This window comes from Oncorhynchus kisutch, linkage group LG1 (genome assembly GCF_002021735.2).
Source record: "Oncorhynchus kisutch isolate 150728-3 linkage group LG1, Okis_V2, whole genome shotgun sequence".
In the NCBI taxonomy this organism is placed as follows: domain Eukaryota; kingdom Metazoa; phylum Chordata; class Actinopteri; order Salmoniformes; family Salmonidae; genus Oncorhynchus; species Oncorhynchus kisutch.
Window position 1 is genome coordinate 46,607,673 of NC_034174.2, and position 20,986 is coordinate 46,628,658.

Sequence of the window (20,986 nt, forward strand, 5' to 3'; positions counted from 1 at the left end):
CACACACTGAGTGTACGTTAGGTACGTAGACATGGGTTTAGACACAGGTGGAGGTAGTTAAGACTAAGCTCCTCATGTCTCAGACAGACGTGTCTCCCGCCTCCCTTCGACTCTACTGCTCCAAACACACTTCAGGAACTTGTAGGGAGACAAAGGAGGAAGCTGAAGCTGCTAAGGTACACAGTAGTAGGTTTTGGTAGACAGAAGGTGCTAAGGTGCACAATAGTAGGTTTTGGTAGACAGAAGGTGCACAATAGTAGGTTTTGGTAGACAGAAGGTGCTCTTTGGTAAAACGGGTAAATTGGTCATCAAAAAGAAAGGAGGATCAAGGCACCCTTCATATAATCAATTAAAATGAAGAGTGCCTGGGGCTTCCTTTTTTATGACCTTTTTTTAATGACACTTCAGGAACTATAGGGCTCCCGAGTGGCGCAGCAGTCTAAGGCACTGCTTCTCAGTGCTAGAGGCGTCACTACAGAACCTGGTTCGATTCCAGGCTGTATCACAAACTGCCGTGATTGGGAGTCCCATAGGGCGGAGCACAATTGACCCAGCGTCGTTAGGATTTGGCCGGGGCAGGCTGTCTTTGTAAATAAGAATTTGTTCTTAACTGACTTGCCTAGTTAAATACAGGTTAAATAAAACAAATCGAATAAACAAACTATTGGACAGTGCAACAACAGGCCTAGGTTTGCAATATTCCAGGAACACAGCGTTGTACAAGATATTCAGTTTCTTGGCAATTTCTCGCATGGAATAGCCTTCATTTCTCAGAACAATAATATTTTCTTTGTTTCTGGCCATTTTGAGCCTGTAATCGAACCCACAAATTCAAATGCTCCAGATACTCAACTAGTCTAAAGAAGGCCAGTTATATTGGTTATTTTAATCAGCACAACAGTTTTCAGCTGTGCTAACAATTGTAAAAGGGTTCTCTAATGATCAATTAGCCTTTTAAAATGATAAACTTGGATTAGCTAACACAATGTGCCATTGGAACACAGGAGTGATGGTTGCTGATAATGGGCCTCTGTACGCCTATGTAGATATTCCATAAAAAAATCAGCCGTTTCCAGCCACAATATTCATTTACAACATTAGCAATGTCTACACTGTATTTCTGATCAATTTGATGTTATTTTAATGGACAAAAAAGTGCTTTTCTTTCAAAAACAAGGATATTTCTTAGTGACCCCAAACTTTTGAACGGTAGTGTATATAGATACATACATGCATACTGAATGCACCTACAGTAGAAACGACAACACGATATACAGAAAATAAGGAACTTACTTTGATAGTAACACACACATGTCCAAAGTTATTATCTGTAAGGAAAACAACAAGGAAGGCCATGCGAGCGCCAGCCAGAAAATGTTCCAATTCGTGCGAGACTGCGCAAATGTCTGCATACTTGATCTGCGCAAACATTGGTGAAATACATGGGCAATCCTCGAAGAGAGAAGTTTGTCCGGCTCAGTAAAGCCTCAAACATAAATTGTCCGCAATGCAACGCTGAAATGGGCTACTTCTATGTGAGTTAATGAGGAGGCGGAACACACGTTTTGACATCACGTGCATAAAACAGCTCCCGCTGGGGCGACCGTTAGAGATATTTGGAACTCACGTATGAAAAAGTTAAAGGGTTGCCCGTAGGAGATATTTGTGCTGCAGCGAGTTGGGTGTGCTTACAGCTGGGACAGGAGTGGGTCATTAGGCAGTGTGCAGATTGTGCAACACCCAGGTACCGCAGGTTTCCCTGTCGGGTTGGCACTCTGCCGTGGGCCCTGCTTCGGGCTTGATTTCATATCCCCATAGTTGTGTTGTAGTGAGTTGACCGACTGAAAGGGAACATACTATAATGACTATAACTACAGTTCCCTGAAGGAGGGAAACGAGGTACAGCACAAGTTCAGCCCCACTCTGCCCAGTTCTGGGCTATGTGAAGAGTGGTACTGAATTGAAGGAATTAATCTGTGCCTCAGTTTAATTACCTGTGGAAGGCGGGGCTTTCGTTGACGCACGGTGTTCATTGGCCTTGCCAGGCGTGCGTGATTCTAATGTTCTTCGGGTTAGGGCATGCAAACTCCCTATAGCTCTGTTGTACCTCCTTTTCCTCCATCAGGGAACAGTAGTTGTAGTCATAACTGTATGTTTTTCTGGGTCGTTACAGTAGTACATTTAGCATTGTCAGGTGACATGTTGACTGGCTCTCTATGAATGAATCACGTATACCTGCACATGGCTACTCACGACGTACTCGTATCCTGATCCCTTTGTAGAGGTGATAGGTGGAGGTCTTAGCTGTTCTCTGTCTGATACACAGCTAAGCCTGTCTGATCCTGGGCCAAACCGGTGTCCGTGTCTGAGATCTGGCTTGCCTACTACCTACTTAAACTGCATATTGTGTACTAATCATACTACATATTATTTATAATATACTGTTTAGTAAAAATGAATACAGTAAGCAACAAAGGCCCATCCTACTGAGAATGCGTCATCCAATGCACAATTGCGTTGATTACCCCCATTCATTCATTTTGGTACAGGTGTCCCTTCAGCTGGTTAGCAGCTGTCAGACACACGTGGGTTCAGAAAGACGATTATTTTCTTCCTCAATAGTGTGCAGCGAATTCTAATAGATGAAAAGCCGCACGGCCACTGTCTCTGTTTGTTTTAGAAAGCAGGGATTGGTTGACGATCTAGGGTTAGGGCAGAGACTAGAGAGCTAAGGTCAGCTTATCCTTCCTGACCAACAGGTGGTATTGGCATGTGTGTCTACTGGTTGGTGAGTCTTCTACCATTTTGGCCCAGTTACAAAGGCATATAGTATACACCGGGTTATACAATGAGTGTTATTGCGAAATTCTCAAATATCTAATAACACAATTGATTCACAGCCAAGTTGTAAAGGCTTTCCCTCAGGCCCTCTAAGCAGATAGGTCTATGGTCCTCTGTAATAGTTTACTCACTAAAAAAGCCGGAGATCGACAACAATGAGATACTTTGTGTGTGTCACCTCATGCTTACCTGCAGACATTATCCGCAGACTCTCAGATACGATATAATTGGATGACATTTTTTGATATAACAACAGCAATATACTGTATTGTTTTTTTCAGGTATTATGAATGTGCCATTTGGACAGTGTTATGCGTAATGCAGGCTGTGTTAGGATGTTCTCTCTAGGGGCTAGTAAGAGGTCTTCAGGAGCAGCCCCCTTGCTTACATAGGACATGCAGTTCTGATTCCTAATTTTGTATGTCTAGACTGGGGTCTCTGAACTATTTGACCCATGTAAGCGTGTTTTGTGAATGTGACATGTCTGTTTACGTACATGTGCTTAGTATGTAAAGTATGCACATACGTGTCTGTCTGGTAATTACTGAGAGTCCTGACCTGTGTCCGTTAGTGGGCTGTGCGTTTTCTACGGACCATGTGGCTGGATATTTCACCCTTCACCCTTGTTTTTAGCTCGAACTGTGTCCATGTCCCATGGCATTTATTCCGATTATCCATAAAAACATCTGCAGCATTGATGGATTACATTTGCACCAGCTAGCTAATTCTAGCCCAATTGGTAAAAAAAGACTTGTGCTACGAATTTGCAACAGATTCAGTTAGTAAATGACGGGTCGAAAGGTGATTTTCATCTAATTCATACAGTGGGGGGAAAAAGTATTTAGTCAGCCACCAATTGTGCAAGTTCTCCCACTTAAAAAGATGAGGGGGCCTGTAATTTTCATCATAGGTACACTTCAACTATGACAGGCAAAATGAGAAAAAAAAAATCCAGAAAATCACATTGTAGGATTTTTAAATTAATTTATTTGCAAATTATGGTGGAAAATAAGTATTTCGTCACCTACAAACAAGCAAGATTTCTGGCTCTCACAGACCTGTAACTTCTTTAAGAGGCTCCTCTGTCCTCCACTCGTTACCTGTATTAATGGCACCTGTTTGAACTTGTTATCAGTATAAAAGACACCTGTCCACAACCTCAAACAGTCACACTCCAAACTCCACTATGGCCAAGACCAAAGAGCTGTCAAAGGACACCAGAAACAAAATTGTAGACCTGCACCAGGCTGGGAAGTGTGTACAAAATGTTAGGAACACCTTCCTAATATTGAGTTGCACCACCTTTTTCCCTCAGACTAGCCTCAATTCATCGGAGCATGGACTATAAGGTGTTGAAAGCATTCCACAGAGATGCTGGCCCATGTTGACTCCAATGCTTCCCACAGTTGTCAAGTTGGCTGGACCATTCTTGATTCACACAGGAAACTGTTGAGAGTTAAAAACCCAGCAGCGTCAGTTCTTGACACCTTCAAACCGGTGCGCCTGGCACCTACTATCATACCCAGTTCAAAGGCACTTAAATCTTTTGTCATTCACCCTCTGAATGGCACACATACACAATCCATGTCGCAATTGTCTCGAGGCTTAAAAATGAATCTTTAACCTGTCTCCTCCCCTTCATCTTTCATGGAAAGAGTAGGTGCAGGTGTTCCTAATGTTTTTTGTATATTTAGTTTCATCAGACAATTCTTCCTTTTTATAAATATCTCTGCTTTAATCAAAGATTGTTACATCGTTTTAGAGATTCAAATTTGCTTCCGTTTTGACTATGTTCCCGTGGGTTCTCGTGATATGCTAATCTTCCTGTTATTGTTAGTTGTGTCTTGGGGGTATGATCTTTTGACACTAACTTTCTCACTCATTATTCATGATTCATTCCGGATTATCCGTAATCATGGTAGTTACCACATTAATGTAGAAGTGTTTAGAAAAACATATTATATTCCTGTTTATAATGAAAGTGACTTCAAAATGACACTACATTGTGTACCATTCATTTCTATTGAGAACAAAATAATCTGAAACGCAACCAAAACAAACTGGAAATGTATCCAACAAGTTTGTAGTGTCACAAGCTTGATATACTCAATGCATGCTAGGAGTATGGGACCAAATACTCAACTTTTGAGTACCTTATTTGTAAGTATCTTTAGGGGTATCAATAATTTTTACCCAAAAAATTTTTGAGAGGAGAAAAAAAAAACGTGCTAAACAAAATCTCTTTCTCAGAGCAATTGTATTTGTGTAAAATATATATATTATTTAGCATACAATAGTGCTCAGTATTTGTTTTTGTTTTTTAGAGTCATTGCTCATCTTTATCAAGGATGTCAATATTTTGGGATCCCTCTACATGAAACTAAGTGGATATAGCTAGGCATTTTACAGATGAAGAATAAGATGTACAACTAGCTTAGGACTAGCTATCATTTGCTAACTGAATTTGTTGCGAAAAAATGCGCTGTAAGTACTATTTTAGCTAGCTAGCTGTGTCGCCTCCAGATTGTTGAGGCAGAGCTTGTGTTTATGGCATGCTGTCTATAAAGCAGTCCCAAGATAGCTCTGTGGTGGATCGCTAGCACTGAATCCACATGCTTCTGGTACAACTGATTGGTCATGTCTTCCAGTCCAGTCTCCCAGACATTATCCTCAGCTGGCCAGACAGAGAGGGGAGGTAATGCTGCTGTGCTTTGCTGTGCAGTGTGGCCGCTGTCCAGAGAAAAGCTGATATGTGGTATATCAGACACAGGGCCACTACGTATGCAGTGGCCAATAAGATGGCCCAGATGGGCAACTGCCAGGAAGCAAAGCAGAAGCTGGATTCTAGTGTCTTGGATCACCTCCAGTCAGTCAGCCCTACTGCTGTGTACAATAGATAAGCTGTCCACTCCAGATCCTGCTCAGCGTGTTGAGCAGCTGTTCAGATCTCATTCTTACTATATAAAGTACCAGTTAAAACTTTGGACAGACCTACTCATTCCAGGATTTTTCTTTATTATTGTAGAATAATAGTGATGACATTAAAAGTATGGAATCATGTAGTAACCAAAGTAGCCACCCTTTGCCTTGATGACAGCTTTGCACACTCTTGGCATTCTATCAACCAGCTTCACCTGGAATGCTTTTCCAACATTCTTGAAGGAGTTCCCACATATGCTGAGTACTTGTTGGCTGCTTCACTCTGCGGTCCAACTCATCCCAAACCATCTCAATTGGGTTGATGTTCAGTGATTGTGGGGGCCAGGTCATCTGATGCAGCACTCCATCACTCTCCTTCTTGGTCAAATAGCCCTCACACAGCCTGGAGGTTTGTTGGGTCCTTGTCCTGTTGAAAAACAAATGATAGTCCCACTAAGCGCAAACCAGATAGGATGGCATATCGGTGCAGAATGCTGTGGTAGCCATGCTGGTTAAGTGTGCCTTGAATTCTAAACAAATCACTGACAGTGTCACCAGCAAATCACCCCCACACCATCACACCACTTCCTCCATGCTTCACAGTGGGAACCGCACATGCAGAGATCATTCGTTCACCTACTCTGGAACCAAAAATCTGTAATTTGGACTCATCAGACGAAAGGACCGATTTCCACCAGTCTATTGTCCATTGATCGTGTTTCTTTGCAGCAATTCGACCATGAATGCCTGATTCACGCAGTCTCCTCTGAACAGTTGATGTTGAGATGTGTTTTTTACTTGAAATCTGTAGCATTTATTTGGGCTGCAATTTCTGAGGCTGGTAATGCTAATGAACTTATCTTCTGCAGCAGAGGTAACTCTGGGTCTTCCTTTCCCGTGGTGGTCCTCATGAGAGCCAGTTTCATCATAGTGCTTGAAGGTTTTGCCACTGCACTTGAAGAAACTTTTCAAAGTTCTTGAAATGTTCCATATTGACTGACCTTCATGTCTTAAAGCAGAGCTGCCCAACCCTCTTCCTGGAGATCTACCGCCCTGTGGGTTTTCAGTCCAACCCTAATTTAACACACCTTATTCTACTAATTATCTGCTCAACAAGACCATAACTAGCTGAATCAGATAAATTAGGGTTGGACTAAACCTACAGGATAGTAGATCTCCAGGAATAGGGTTGGGCAGCCCTGTCTTAAAGTAATGATGGTCTGTCGTTTATCTTTCCTTATTTGAGCTGTTCTTGCCATAATATGGACTTGGTCTTTTACCAAATAGGGCTATCTTCTCTATGCCACCTATACCTTGTCACAACACAACTGATTGGCTCAAACGCATTAAGAAGGGAAGAAATTCTACACTAACTTTTAACAAGGCACACCTGTTAATATAAATGCATACCCATGAAGCTGGTTGAGAGAATGCCAAGAGTGTGCAAAGCTGTCATCAATGCAAAGGGTGGCTACTTTGAAGAATCTAAAATATATTTTGATTTGTTTATCACTTTTTTTTGGTTACTACATGATTCCATATGTGGTTTTTCATAGTTTTGATGTCTTCACTATTATTCTAATAGTAAAAATAAAGAAAAACCCTAGAGTAGGTGTGTCCAAACTTTTGACTGGAACTGTATGCCTATTGAATGACCCAGGGTCAGTTTGTTGTAGCAATGAATGAGTTCAGCTTTCATTCTGTGTCTGCACAAGATCCGTATGATGATACCTACTGTAACTCAATAGCTTTAGTGCTGTCTTTCTGTCCTTTTTTCTGTATGTAGTTATAAGTGAATTTTTCTGTAGGCTAGTTATTCGTACAGCTGTCTCTGATTTGACTGAGCTCTTCCTTTATCTGTGTGACTCGGGTCCAGATCGCTGAACCGTTGGTGGGCGTGACCAATTGCGTGGTCTCTGAAACATTTCAGAGGCCGTCTTGGCTACAGAGACAAGATTTCGCAGTTTTGAAGCTAATTTCCTGCAATTCTACACATATTTGCATGGCTTATGCTGTGTTTATATGCTATATTACCACAATATTAATGGGGCGCCATGCCATTTTTGAAATTTCAGATCCTCCCAGACTGTCTAGTATTTTTTTTGTTGGTGATTGTTAGTTCTCAATTATCTTTTAAAAAATAGATATAGCTCCATTATCTTTTCTACATACTTTATATAGTTGAAATTGGATGTTTACATACACTTAGGTTGGAGTCATTAACTTGTTTTTCAACCACTCCACAAATTTGTTAACGAACTATAGTTTTGGCAAGTCAGTTAGGACATCTACTTTGTGCACGAAACAAGTAATTATTCCAACAATTGTTTATTGACAGATTATTTCACTTATAATTCACTGTATCACAATTCCAGTGGATCAGAAGTTTACATACACTAAGATGGCTGTGCCTTTAAATAGCTTGGAGAATTCTAGAAAATGGTGTCATGGCTTTAGAAGCTTCTGATTGGCTAATTGACATAATTTGAGTCAATTGGAGGTGTACCTGTGGATGTATTTCAAGGCCTACCTTCAATATCAGTGCTTCTTTGCTTGACGTCATGGGAAAATGAAAAGATATCAAAACCTCAGAAAATAAAATGTAGACCTCCACAAGTCTGGTTCATCCTTGGGAGCAATTTCCAAATGCCTTAAGGTACCACGTTCATCTGTACAAACAATAGTATGCAAGTATAAACACCATGGGACCACGCAGCTGTCATACCGCTCAGGAAGGAGACTCGTTCTGTCTCCTAGAGATTAACGTACTTTGGTGCGAAAAGTGCAAATCAATCCCAGAACAGCAGCAAAGAACCTTGTGAAAATGAGGAAACGGGTACAAAAGTATCTATAACCACAGCAAAACGAGTCCTATATTGACATTACCTGAATGTCCCCTCAGCAAGGAAGAAGCCACTGCCTAAAAACTGCCATAAAAAAGCCAGACTACGGTTTGCAACTGCACATGGGGACAAAGATCGTACTTTTTTGGAGAAATGTCCTAGTCTGATGAAACAACAATAAAACTGTTTGTTTGGCCATAAGGACCATTGTAATGTTTGGAAAAAGGGAGAGGCTTGCAAGCCAAAGAATACCATCCCAACCGTGAAGCACGGGGGTGGCAGCATCATGTTGTGGGGGTACTTTGCTGCAGGAGGGACTGGTGCACTTCACAAAAAAATCACAAGGAAGGAAAATTATGTGGATATATTGAAGCAACATCTCATGACATCATTCAGGAAGTTAAAGCTTGGTTGCAAATGGGTCTTCCAAATGCACAGTGACCCCAAGCATACTTCCAAATTTGTGGCAAAATGGCTTTATTTTTTTATTTGACCTTTTATTTAACTAGGCAAGTCAGTTAACAACTAATTCTTATTTTCAATGACAGCCTAGGAACAGTGGGTTAACTGCCTGTTCAGGGGAAGAACGACAGATTTATACCTTGTCAGCTCGGGGATTTGAACTTGCTAGTCCAACGCTCTAACCCCTAGGCTACTCTGCCGCTTAAGGACAACGAAGTCAAGGTATTGAAGTGGCCAAGCCCTGGCCTCAATCCTATTGAAAAGTTGTTGGCAAAACTTGAAATGCGTGTGCGAGCAAGGAGGCCTACAAACCTGACTCAGTTACACCAGCTCTGTCAGGAGGAATGGGCCAAAATTCACCCAACTTATTGTGGGAAGCATGTGGAAGGCTACCCGAAACGTTTGACCCAAGTTAAACAATTTAAAGGGAATGCTACCAAATACGAATTGAGTGTATGTAAACTTCTGACCCACTGGGAATGTGATAAAAGAAATGAAATCTGAAATAAATCATTCTCTCTACTATTATTCTGACATTTCACATTCTTAAAATAGTGGTGATCCTAACTGACCTACGACCGGGTATTTTTACAATGATTAAATGTCAGGAATTTTGAGTTTAAATGTATTTGGCTAAGGTATATGTATACTTCCGACTTGAACTGTATCCGGTGTTGAGTTGCTTAAGTATACACTGAAAATGTTTTACAATCCCAGCAACGATTTAGGAGAAACACTGTGTTGCGAATTTAATAGGAAATGTGACGTGGCATTGTGTAGTTCTCTTCATCCCCCTCTCTCTACCCCCCCCCCCCCCCCTCCCCCTTACAGGGAAATATTTTGGTGTGCTCTTGCTATTGACTCAGCCAGACCAAGCAGTGCCTGCCTGCCCACCCAGGCCTCTATTAGTAATGGAACATTTGTCTTGTACGAACATGTCAATGGTCAGTGGCCTCCGCAATGCCTCAGTGCTCAAACTAGCAAACCCCTTGGCATTGCTTCAGCTACACTGACTGACATGCCGGGGGATTTGTATACACAGTGCGGAGAAAGAGAGGTTAGATGGACACAAGTGAGGCAGGAGAAGAACCCGGGCTCTGTTGTAGCTGGGATTTTCTTTGACCGTTCTGCTCCAGCGTCCTGTTACATCATCAGTTGGCACAGTGTCCCTGGCTGTGTTCCAGATGGCACCTTATTCCCCATAAAGTTCACTACTTTTGGTCAGAGCCCTATGGGCCCCGGTCAAAAGAAGTGCATTCTATAGGGAATAGGGTGCCGTTTGGGACGCTGGACCTGTGATGCTGACTGAATGTTCTATAAGCCCAGGGGTCAACTGTCTGTAGGAATCTCACATTGATATTTTCAGGCCATTTAAAATGTTGTTTACCCTCACTGGCCTTGGACATCTGGGTTATCATGCCTGTTGCTCTTCTGGTTGTGTTAGATGCATAAAGACACATTTCGGTTGAACGCATTCAGTTGTGTAGCTGACTTAGGTAACCCCCTTTCAGTGTTCCCCAACACGTCACAAAAGTAATGGATTACTTTTATGAGTAACATAGTAATATAACGATTTACTGTGTTCAAATATTGTAATATTAGTTACTTTTTAAAGTAACGCGTCTGTTACTTTCAGAAGTTAACCGCCCCATTTCTTTCCCTCTGTTTTTTCCCCCCTCTACTTAGCGTAAAATTGTTTTGCTCACCTTTCACATTCATCACTGTCAAGAGAATTTTAGAGCAGATGGTGTTAACAAATTGTAGCCTACTGTACCTGTGTCTTGTTTCAATCTATTTTGCATTGTGGCGCGCACTGTTGAGTTTTGGCCGCATGACCGAAAAATCCGACCATTCAGATTTTGTCTTACAGTAATGTAAAATGTATCATTGTGATCCCGCAGGCATAGATTTAGCTTTGATCTAACTTTATTAAAGGTCCAATGCAGCAATTTTTATCTCGATATCAATTTGTTTTTATTGGGGGAACAATTAAGTACCTTACTGTGATTGTTTTCAATTAAAATGGTCAAAAAGAAACAAAAATATATATTTTTAGCAATCAATTACTCAAGCAAGGATTTAGGGGGGTCTTGTCTGGGGGTAGTCTGAGTGGGGAGGGGTAAACTTAAAAACTAGCTGTTATTGGCAGAGCGGTTTGGAACTCTCTTTTCTTATTGATTTATTAACCCATTTAACGCAGTACGATGTTACTAGGCAGGCCAAAACTCCATCCCACCTAAACAGGAAGACATTTCAGGCGGTCTTTTCAAACAGAAGTTACACTAAAAGGGCATTATCATAATTTTCACAATTTCCCAGTAAATATTTGTTTTATTATTCCAACCTCTTAGTGTGGAAATATAAAACACAGGAAAAACACATTTTTGACTGCACTTGGCCTTTAAACGAGCACCATTCTCCATTCATGTTCTGAAACGCTGAATGGAGAAATGCTGGTATATCCTTAGTCTATATGGAATTATTCCACAAATGTGTAATTTATACTCATTATGATACATTTTATTTCCAATTTCCATATAAACAACCAAAATGTCCAATAAATGCAATTCAAAACGTCAAGAAAAGTGTATCACAACAAAATGGATCTTGATAAATGTGGAAAAAGTGAAGGGGTCTGAATACTTTCCGAATACACTATGTTTTAATTAGCAAGTTTGATTTCAAAGTTGAGAGATTGGCTGCACTTCTGTGTTTAGCAGAGTAACATTCTGTCCTATCCAACAGAAACCAAATGTGAGAACTGTCTACATGCCATTTTCTCTTAGGCTACCCATCCCAGCCCCCCTCTGCTCTGCATGGCCACATAAGTGAAACAATGGCCAGACAGACACCTTCCTCTCCATGGAGAATGTTTGAATATGCTATTGTCAAGTTCATAGAATTTAGGCTACATTGATCCATGACAGGCAGACAATGTGACTATTCACTAACTCCACCTTTGTGTCTGTGTTTCAGGAGTCAACAGACAACAACAATTTAGCCATCCTGAATTTTGTCCAGAAAAATGCAGTGTACACATTCATTTATGTAGCTTATTGTGAAGGTAGGCCTATGTCACTGTAAATAACATTGTAACTCACACACGCCCTGAAAACAGAGAGAGGATTATCTCTCTCCCAAAAATGGCAAATCGGGTTACCGTCCATGATTGTCGAACCCTGGTTAAAATCCAAAGTGAAGTAGAGTCGGGACTACAACAAGGCTGGACAATCATGGGAGGCTTGACCAAGGTGTTGATGTACACAGTGGGTAGGAACCTGGCAGCACTCTCTTGACTGTATACAGAGAGAATCCCTGCCTGATTCTCAGTTCTCTTGGCTAAACTGAGAACAGTTTATGGATCCGGTCTATGGACTTAATGACAATTCAGGACTGAGGACAGGACTGAGGACTGTCGGTCTGTGTGATGCAGACAAAGGACAGAGGCTGAGCAAGCAGCAATATTGTAATATTGACAGAAAAGTGAAGCTGTCGTTGAAATTGTTAAAACATATATATCATATGATGGGTCCATGTTTTGTTCTGTTTATCATGCAATGCCTGTTTTGATAATGTTTACATAACCAACTACAATTACAAGCTGAGCAAACAATGGAATGGAAAATAAATTATTACAATGTACAGGAAGACCACATGTTCATTATAGCCTACTCCTCCACTCAGGGTACTATCATACATGGACTGCTAAGGATTCCCAGTGTTACAATATGTTTGAGGGGGGCCACATTGACATTTCAATTGTTTATGTGGGTCCTGATGAGCACCACTGAAATGTGATGTTAGAGCACAAGCCACAAATTCCTTCTCTCTCTCGGCTATAACCTATCTATATTACATTATACACATTATTTTACAGGAACACTGGTGTTATTGTTCGTAGAATACAAGCTAACTAGTAATATTGTACTCCTACACACCAACAGTGTAATATCCGGATGAAGTTTGATAATACTAAGTAAATATTTAGGAACATACAGTAAGTAGAATTACATGATATGTATACATTGTAAGATGTTAAGAACAAATTCGTATTTACAGTGGCGACCTACCGGGGAACAGTGGGTTAACTGCCTTGTTCAGGGGCAGGACGACAGATTTTTACCTTGTCAGCTTGGGAATTCGATCCAGCAACCTTTCGGTTACTGGCCCAACAGTCTAACCACTAGGCTACCTGCCGCCCCGATTTGACCAAGTGACATCCTTATTCTATTCGCCTCATCAAAACAATATTCAAGAAGTTGGGTTATTGTATTAGTAGCTAACTCTATTGCTATTAAAGTATTGGTCCATATTCTAGCTGATACAGTGTTGGACACTGCAGGTAGGTCGTTTAGTTAGCTAGCCAGGTAGCTACAGTGCCTTGAATTAAATTTAGATTTTGTCTCGCTGGCCTATAAACAGTAACCCATAATGTCAAAGTGGAATTATGTTTTTAGACATTTTTACAAATTAATAAAAAATGAAAAGCTGAAATGTGAACAAGCATTTTTGGCAAGCTGGCAAGCCTAAATGCGTGTTCCGGCAAGCCTAAATGCGTGTTCCGGCAAGCCTAAATGCGTGTTCCGGCAAGCCTAAATGTGTGTTATGGCAAGCTGGAAAGCCTAAATGTGTGTTATGGCAAGCTGGCAAGCCTAAATGCGTGTTATGGCAAGCTGGCAAGCCTAAATGCGTGTTATGGCAAGCTGGCAAGCCTAAATGTGTGTTATGGCAAGCCTAAATGGGTGTTCTGGCAAGCCTAAATGCGTGTTATGGCAAGCTGGCAAGCCTAAGTGTGTGTTATGGCAAGCTGGCAAGCCTAAGTGTGTGTTATGGCAAGCTGGCAAGCCTAAGTGTGTGTTATGGCAAGCTGGCAAGCCTAAGTGTGTGTTATGGCAAGCTGGCAAGCCTAAGTGTGTGTTATGGCAAGCTGGCAAGCCTAAATGGGTGTTATGGCAAGCTGGCAAGCCTAAATGGGTGTTATGGCAAGCCTAAATGGGTGTTCTGGCAAGCTGGCAAGCCTAAATGTGTGTTATGGCAAGCCTAAATGGGTGTTATGGCAAGCTGGCAAGCCTAAATGTGTGTTATGGCAAGCTGGCAAGCCTAAATGGGTGATATGGCAAGCTGGCAAGCCGAAATGCGTGTTATGGCAAGCTGGCAAGCCTAAATGTGTGTTATGGCAAGCTGGCAAGCCTAAATGTGTGTTATGGCAAGCCTAAATGTGTGTTATGGCAAGCCTAAATGGGTGTTATGGCAAGCCTAAATGGGTGTTATGGCAAGCTGGCAAGCCTAGGTGTGTTTTATGGCAAGCTGGCAAGCCTAAGTGTGTGTTATGGCAAGCTGGCAAGCCTAAGTGTGTGTTATGGACAAGCTGGCAAGCCTAAATGGGTGTTATGGCAAGCTGGCAAGCCTAAGTGTGTGTTATGGACAAGCTGGCAAGCCTAAATGGGTGTTAGGCTTGCCAGCTTGCCATAACACACACCTAGGCTTGCCATAACACCCATTTAGGCTTGCCATAACACACACTTAGGCTTGCCAGCTTGCCATAACACACACTTAGGCTTGCCAGCTTGCCATAACACACACTTAGGCTTGCCAGCTTGCCATAACACACACTTAGGCTTGCCAGCTTGCCATAAGTGTGTGTTATGGCAAGCTGGCAAGCCTAAGTGTGTGTTATGGCAAGCTGGCAAGCCTAAGTGTGTGTTATGGCAAGCCTAAATGGGTGTTATGGCAAGCCTAGGTGTGTGTTATGGCAAGCTGGCAAGCCTAAGTGTGTGTTATGGCAAGCTGGCAAGCCTAAGTGGGTGTTATGGCAAGCTGGCAAGCCTAAATGTGTGTTATGGCAAGCTGGCAAGCCTAAGTGTGTGTTCTGGCAATCCTAAATGTGTGTTATGGCAAGCTGGCAAGCCTAAGTGTGTGTTATGGCAAGCTGGCAAGCCTAAATGTGTGTTATGGCAAGCTGGCAAGCCTAAATGGGTGTTATGGCAAGCCTAAATGGGTGTTCTGGCAAGCTGGCAAGCCTAAGTGTGTGTTATGGACAAGCTGGCAAGCCTAAATGGGTGTTATGGCAAGCTGGCAAGCCTAAGTGTGTGTTATGGCAAGCTGGCAAGCCTAAGTGTGTGTGTTATGGCAAGCTGGCAAGCCTAAATGTGTGTTATGGCAAGCTGGCAAGCCTAAGTGTGTGTTATGGCAAGCTGGCAAGCCTAAATGGGTGTTATGGCAAGCTGGCAAGCCTAAATGCGTTCAGGAGTAAAGATGCACTTAACACGTCACATAATAAGTTGCATGGACTCACTGTTTTTGAATGACTACTACCTCATCTCATTATTTGTATTCCCCCCCCCCAATTTCGTGGTATCCAATTGTTACGTGGCTGTCTTGTCTCATCGTTACAACTCCCGCATGGAGAGGCGAAGGTCGAGAGCCATGCGTCCTCCAAAACACAACCCAACCAAGCCGCACTGCTTCTTAACACACTACTTAAAGAGAGACCTAAGACAGCAACATAGCAAGGCAGCAACACAACATAACAAGAGGGTAGCAACAAAACATAGTAGCAGCACAAAACATGGTACAAACATTATTGGGCACAGTCAACAGCACAAAGGTCAAGGTAGAGACGATAATACACCACACAAAGCAGTTAAACTGTCAATAAGAGTGTCCATGGTTGAGTCTTTGAATGAAGAGATTGAGATAAAACTGTCCAGTTTGAGTGTTTGTTGCAGCTCGTTCCAGTCGCTAGCTTTAGCGAACCGAAGAGCGACCCAGGGATCTATGTGCTTTGGGGACCTTTAACAGAATGTGACTGGCAGAACGGGTGTTGTATGTGGAGGATGAGGGCTGCAGTAGATAGATAGGGGGGCGTGAGGCCTAAGAGGGTTTTTATAAATAAGCATCAGCCAGTGGGTCTTGCGGCAGGTATACAGAGATGACCAGTTTACAGAGGAGTATAGAATGTAGTGATGTGTCATATAAGGAGCATTGGTGGCAAATCTGATGGCCGAATGGTAAGGAACATGTAGCCGCTCGAGAGCACCCTTACCTGCCGATCTATAAATGTTGTCTCCCAAACCTAGTATGGGTGGGACGGTCATCTGAATCAGGGTTAATTTGCCGCTGGGGTGAAAGAGGAGTGATTACGATAGAGGAAACCAAGTCTAGATTTAACTTTAGCCTGCAGCTTTGATATGTGCTGAGAGAAGGATAGTGTACCGTCTAGCCATACTCCCAACTACTTGTATGAGGTGAATACCTCAGGCGCTAAACCCTCAGAGGTAGTAATCACACCTGTGGGGAGAGGGGCATTCTTCTTACCATACCTCTTGACCTTTGTTTTGGAGGTGTTCAGAACAATGTTAAGGGTAGAGAAAGCTTGTTGGACACTAAGAAAGCTTTGTTGTAGAGCATTTAACACAGTTTAGTTCCATACTTCTGTGTTCGGAGGGTGGAACTATACAATCATTTCCGCATTAAGACAGGAATTAGGTCGTAATAGTGACGGAAACTTCCTTTGGGGGGGTCCTTTAAAGCCATTAAATACCAGCTATCAAGTCACAACAAGGCCGACTTCAAATGCCGGCATCAAAATTTAAATAACCGGTGCATTAATATAAGGATCGGACTCTCAGAAACAGCAGTGGTTCAAACTGTAGAACCCAGTTCCTACATTTCAATTTAAAAATAGATTTTATCAAAGAAAAGCTCTGTGCTGATTGGACAGCATAAAAAAGTAATACGACGAGTAATATCTAATATTACTCTCAACCAGTCATGATGCTCACAACTATTCATGCTCACTGGAGTCCTGCACGAGTTCTGGTCAATGTCCACCCTTCTCCTCCCAGTTTTGTACTCATATGACTTCTGTCCTGGTACTAATCTGTGCGTATGTATTTTTCTCCCCTCCTGTCCCCAGGGGTTCGGCAGGCATACTCCACCCTTAGGAAGGTGTTCCACTTCAGTCCTAGAATTAATCAATGTATTTCGCTCCTCCTGTCCCCAGGCGTTTGGTCAGGCCTACTCCACCCATAGGAAGGTGGCTGCAGATGGGGAGAGCAGAGAGGAGTCACTGATGCTGGAGTCAGCCAGTAAGGAGGCCCAATATCAGCAGCTGCAGAATGAGCTGCGGTTGGCCAGAACCGCCCTCACTAGCACCCAATCAGAGAACGAGCGCCTGGCTGCCGTCGCCCTGGAAATGAGAGAGGTGAGCTGGAAGGTGGAGGACCTGCCCAAAACACAAACATGGTCAAACCTCAATGTGGAAATACTCTTGTATCTCACCAATCTGATGAAGAGGACCATATCTTTTTAGTAGGCACTCTCACTCAATGGTCTAGTCTGGTAACTGGATCTTGGTCCTCCCTAATTACAGTGGACAAGCTGCCAAGATCTCATCTCAACACTATTGCACTGGCATATAGCCACATAAACTGGGTGTTGGGTGTTCCTCTATGCATACTACCAAGCTGCACACTCATGCTCCAAGTACATTCTCAAAGGATGTTCTCTGGAGTATATTCTTGTGTGGATGAGAGTGTGGAGAACTAATAAAACGTTTGAGAAGCACCACTTTTTTATCTCACGCTGCACCTCCCCATTCACTGAACCTTCTTCCAGCCAGGACAGTGACAAAACAAGATGTACACAAAGCAAACTTTTTAATTCAGAATTATCAGCTAGATATACAGCACCAGTCAAAAGTTTGGACACACCTAACCATTCCAGGGTTTTTCTTTCTTTTACTATTTTCTACATTGTAGAATAATAGTGAAGACATCAAAACAATGAAATAACACATATGGAATCATGTAGTATCCAAAAAAGTGTTAAACAAATCAAAATATGTTTTATATTTGAGATTCTTCAAAGTAGCCACCCTTTGCCTTGATATGGCAGCTTTGCACACTTGGTATTTTCTCAAACAGCTTCATGACGTAGTCACCTGGAAATCATTTCAATTAACAGGTGTGCGTGCGTTGTTAAGTTAATTTGTGGAATGTATTTCCTTCTTAATGCGTTTGAGCCAATCAGTTGTGACAGGGTAGGGGTGGTATATTGATAAAAGACCAAGTCCATATTATGGCAAGAACAGCTCAAATAAGCAAAGAGAAACGAAAGTCGATTACTTTAAGAAATGAAGGTCAGTCAATATGGAACATTTTAAGAACTTTGAAAGTTTCTCCAAGTGCAGTCACATAAACCATCAAGCGCTATGATGAAACTGGCTCTCATGAGGACCGCCACAGGAAAGGAAGACCCAGAGTTACCTCTGCTGCAGAGGATAAGTTCATTAGAGTTACCAGTCTCAGAAATTTTAGCCTAAATAAATGCTTCAGAGTTCAAGTAACAGACACATCTCAACATCAACTGTTCAGAGAAGACTTTGTGAATCAGGCCTTCATGGTCGAATTGCTGCAAAGAAACCACTACTAAAGGACACCAATAATAATAAGAGACTTGCTTGTGCCAAGAAACACGAGTAATGGACATTAGACCAGTGGGAATCTGTCCAGATTTTTCAGATTTTTGTTTCCAAAAGCTGTGTCTTTGAGACGCGAGTAGGTGAACGGATTATCTCCGCATGTGTAGTTCCCACCGTAACGCATGGAGGAGATGGTGTGGGGGTGCTTTGCTGGTGACACTGTTGGTGATTTATTTAGAATTCAAGGCACACTTAACCAGCACACTTAATAATCTAGCTAGCCAGCTAGTTTAACAGGCAAAAACTACCTACAACTAATCTTATGCAAGGTAGATGACTAGCTGTCAATTCTTCATGGGTAGCTAGCTACCAATTCTTGATGGATAGCTAGCCAGCTAGCCCTACTGACTTACCATGAGCTTGCGATCTACTAACACAGTATGTATTTGCTAACTAATATACAAAAGATTTTTGTCACAGAACGTATGAGATGTTATTGGTGAACATTTTATTCCACAGTCAGAGTAAATTTTATCTCACTTCAGCTAAAATACAGTCCAGCATTGATTTCAATACATTTTGTAATTTTTTTTCATGGTTGCATCATATTTCTGTGCATACTTTCCGTTGAACCTCGCATTGATGCATGCTTCAAAATATGTACGAACAGAGTACGCATCCAAAAAGTGCCCTCTGTGCTCTGTTTCGCACACTTTAATACTTTGGAATATGCGTATTGAGAAACGCATTACAGTACAACCACGGAATGCATTTTTATCAAATCCACATGTCCTTGTGTTGTACTCTCTGACAAGACTTTATCCTCTTTTGCTTCTTGTCTCACCCATTTCTTTCCTCGTGTCTGTAGAGCTCTGAGCAGGTGGAGTTGCAGCGCACCCAACTGCGTGATGACATCCGAGAGTATAAAGTGCGGGAGGCACGTCTGCTGCAGGACTACAGTGAGCTGGAGGATGAGAACATCTCCTTGCAGAAACAGGTGTCCCTGCTACGACAGAGCCAGGTGAGAGGAAGAGGAAGGGACTAAGGGGAGGGGGAAGTATGATGGAGGGGGAGCATTCATTGAACATTTTAGTCATTTAGCAGACGCTCTTATCCAGAGCGACTTACAGGAGTGATTTAGGGTTAAGTGCCTTGCTCAAGGGAACATCTACAGATTTTTCAACTGGTCGGCTCGAGGATTCGATCAAGCGACCTTTTGGTTACTGGACCAATGCTCTTAACCACTAGACTACCTGCCGCCTCCCCTGCCCTAGGGTAGTGGGCGCTGTTGTGTATGGAGATTACGGGAGGATTAGGGCTTATTGTGGGTAATGGGTAGCGGTTAAGGTTGTAGAGTTAGAGAGACTGGCCAATACACTTCAGATGTTTGGGTGAAAAAGTGACACGGCTCGAAAGTCGAAAGCCAGGGCCAATGAATGAGGCTATTGATACAAGGACCAACTGGGGAGGATGAGACAAAAATATGCTTTTGTGGTGAGTGTAAGGGGGATTCTCCCTATTTAGTTAGTGATTCCTCTGATGTGCTGTGGCTTCTCTGTGATCTCTAGGTGGAGTTTGAGGGTCTGAAGCATGAGATCCGTCACCTGGAGGAAGACTCCCAGTGCCTCCACAGCCAGCAGGAGGAGGTCATGCGCCTGAGGGAGATCGCCGAGCGCCAGCTGACCGAGGCTCTGGAGACCATTAAGACTGAGCGTGAACAGAAGGCCGCCCTGCGTAAAGAACTGTCCCACTACATGACCATTGGGGACAACCTGTTACCATACCACCACAGTTCCCTCAACGTCTCCCTGGACGGACTCAAGTTCAGCGAGGATCCCACTGCTGCCACCAACGTGCCGAACAACGATGACTCGTTCCGCGGCTACGAGAACGGCCTGGCCGAGATGGCCGCTGACGCCAACGAAGATACCAAAGCCAAACTTCGGCCCGCCCCCAGCCTAGTGGATGACCTGCTGAGTGAACTCAACATCTCAGAAATCCAGAAACTCAAGCAGCAGCTCATGCAGGTAAGATGACCACATAGTAGCTTTAGCAGGCAGGACTGTAAAAATGCTTAGCCTGTTTGCTTTATTCACAGTCCACTGTCAAGGTGTCAGCGTCCCTGGTAAAGCAATAAAGTAATAATTAGCATTATTGAGCTGAGTTTGTAAGTGTTGCCTGGAAAATAGTTAGGCTTACATGCAGCTGTGAACAGTTCTGACTTATGGCTGGAAAGTTCATTAAGCATTGGGGAACACAGTGTTCATCCATTTATGGACATTGATTACCTATACTGGCCTTAGTGGCCTAGTCAAAGGCTAATCAATTGAGCCCTATGTGGAAATTCATGGGCTACATGGACTGACGAGGCTACTTCTCTTATACATGCACTGTTGACTTGCTGAATAGTGAGTATCTCACACTACAGTGTCTCACACCTCCATATGGCATTTTGGATTACACTTAATTTTAGAGCCAGATGTTTACCTGGTATTTG

At 42.6% G+C, this 20,986-nt stretch overlaps 1 protein-coding gene across 4 annotated transcripts in view; it reads left to right on the forward strand.

The window, feature by feature from the left end:
- LOC109892671 (protein bicaudal D homolog 2) overlaps nt 1-20,986 on the forward strand; it is a 45,072-nt gene that overhangs the window by 16,130 nt on the left and 7,956 nt on the right. For all 4 annotated transcript variants that reach the window (XR_004211287.1, XR_004211286.1, XM_031834115.1 and 1 more), the window contains 3 exons: nt 17,071-17,271; nt 19,358-19,510; nt 20,058-20,516. Coding sequence is in view for 2 of the 4 variants with exons in the window: in XM_031834115.1 (XP_031689975.1) it covers nt 17,071-17,271; nt 19,358-19,510; nt 20,058-20,516 (813 nt within the window). In the remaining 2 variants the exon portion in view is untranslated. The remainder of the gene's footprint in view (nt 1-17,070; nt 17,272-19,357; nt 19,511-20,057; nt 20,517-20,986) is intronic.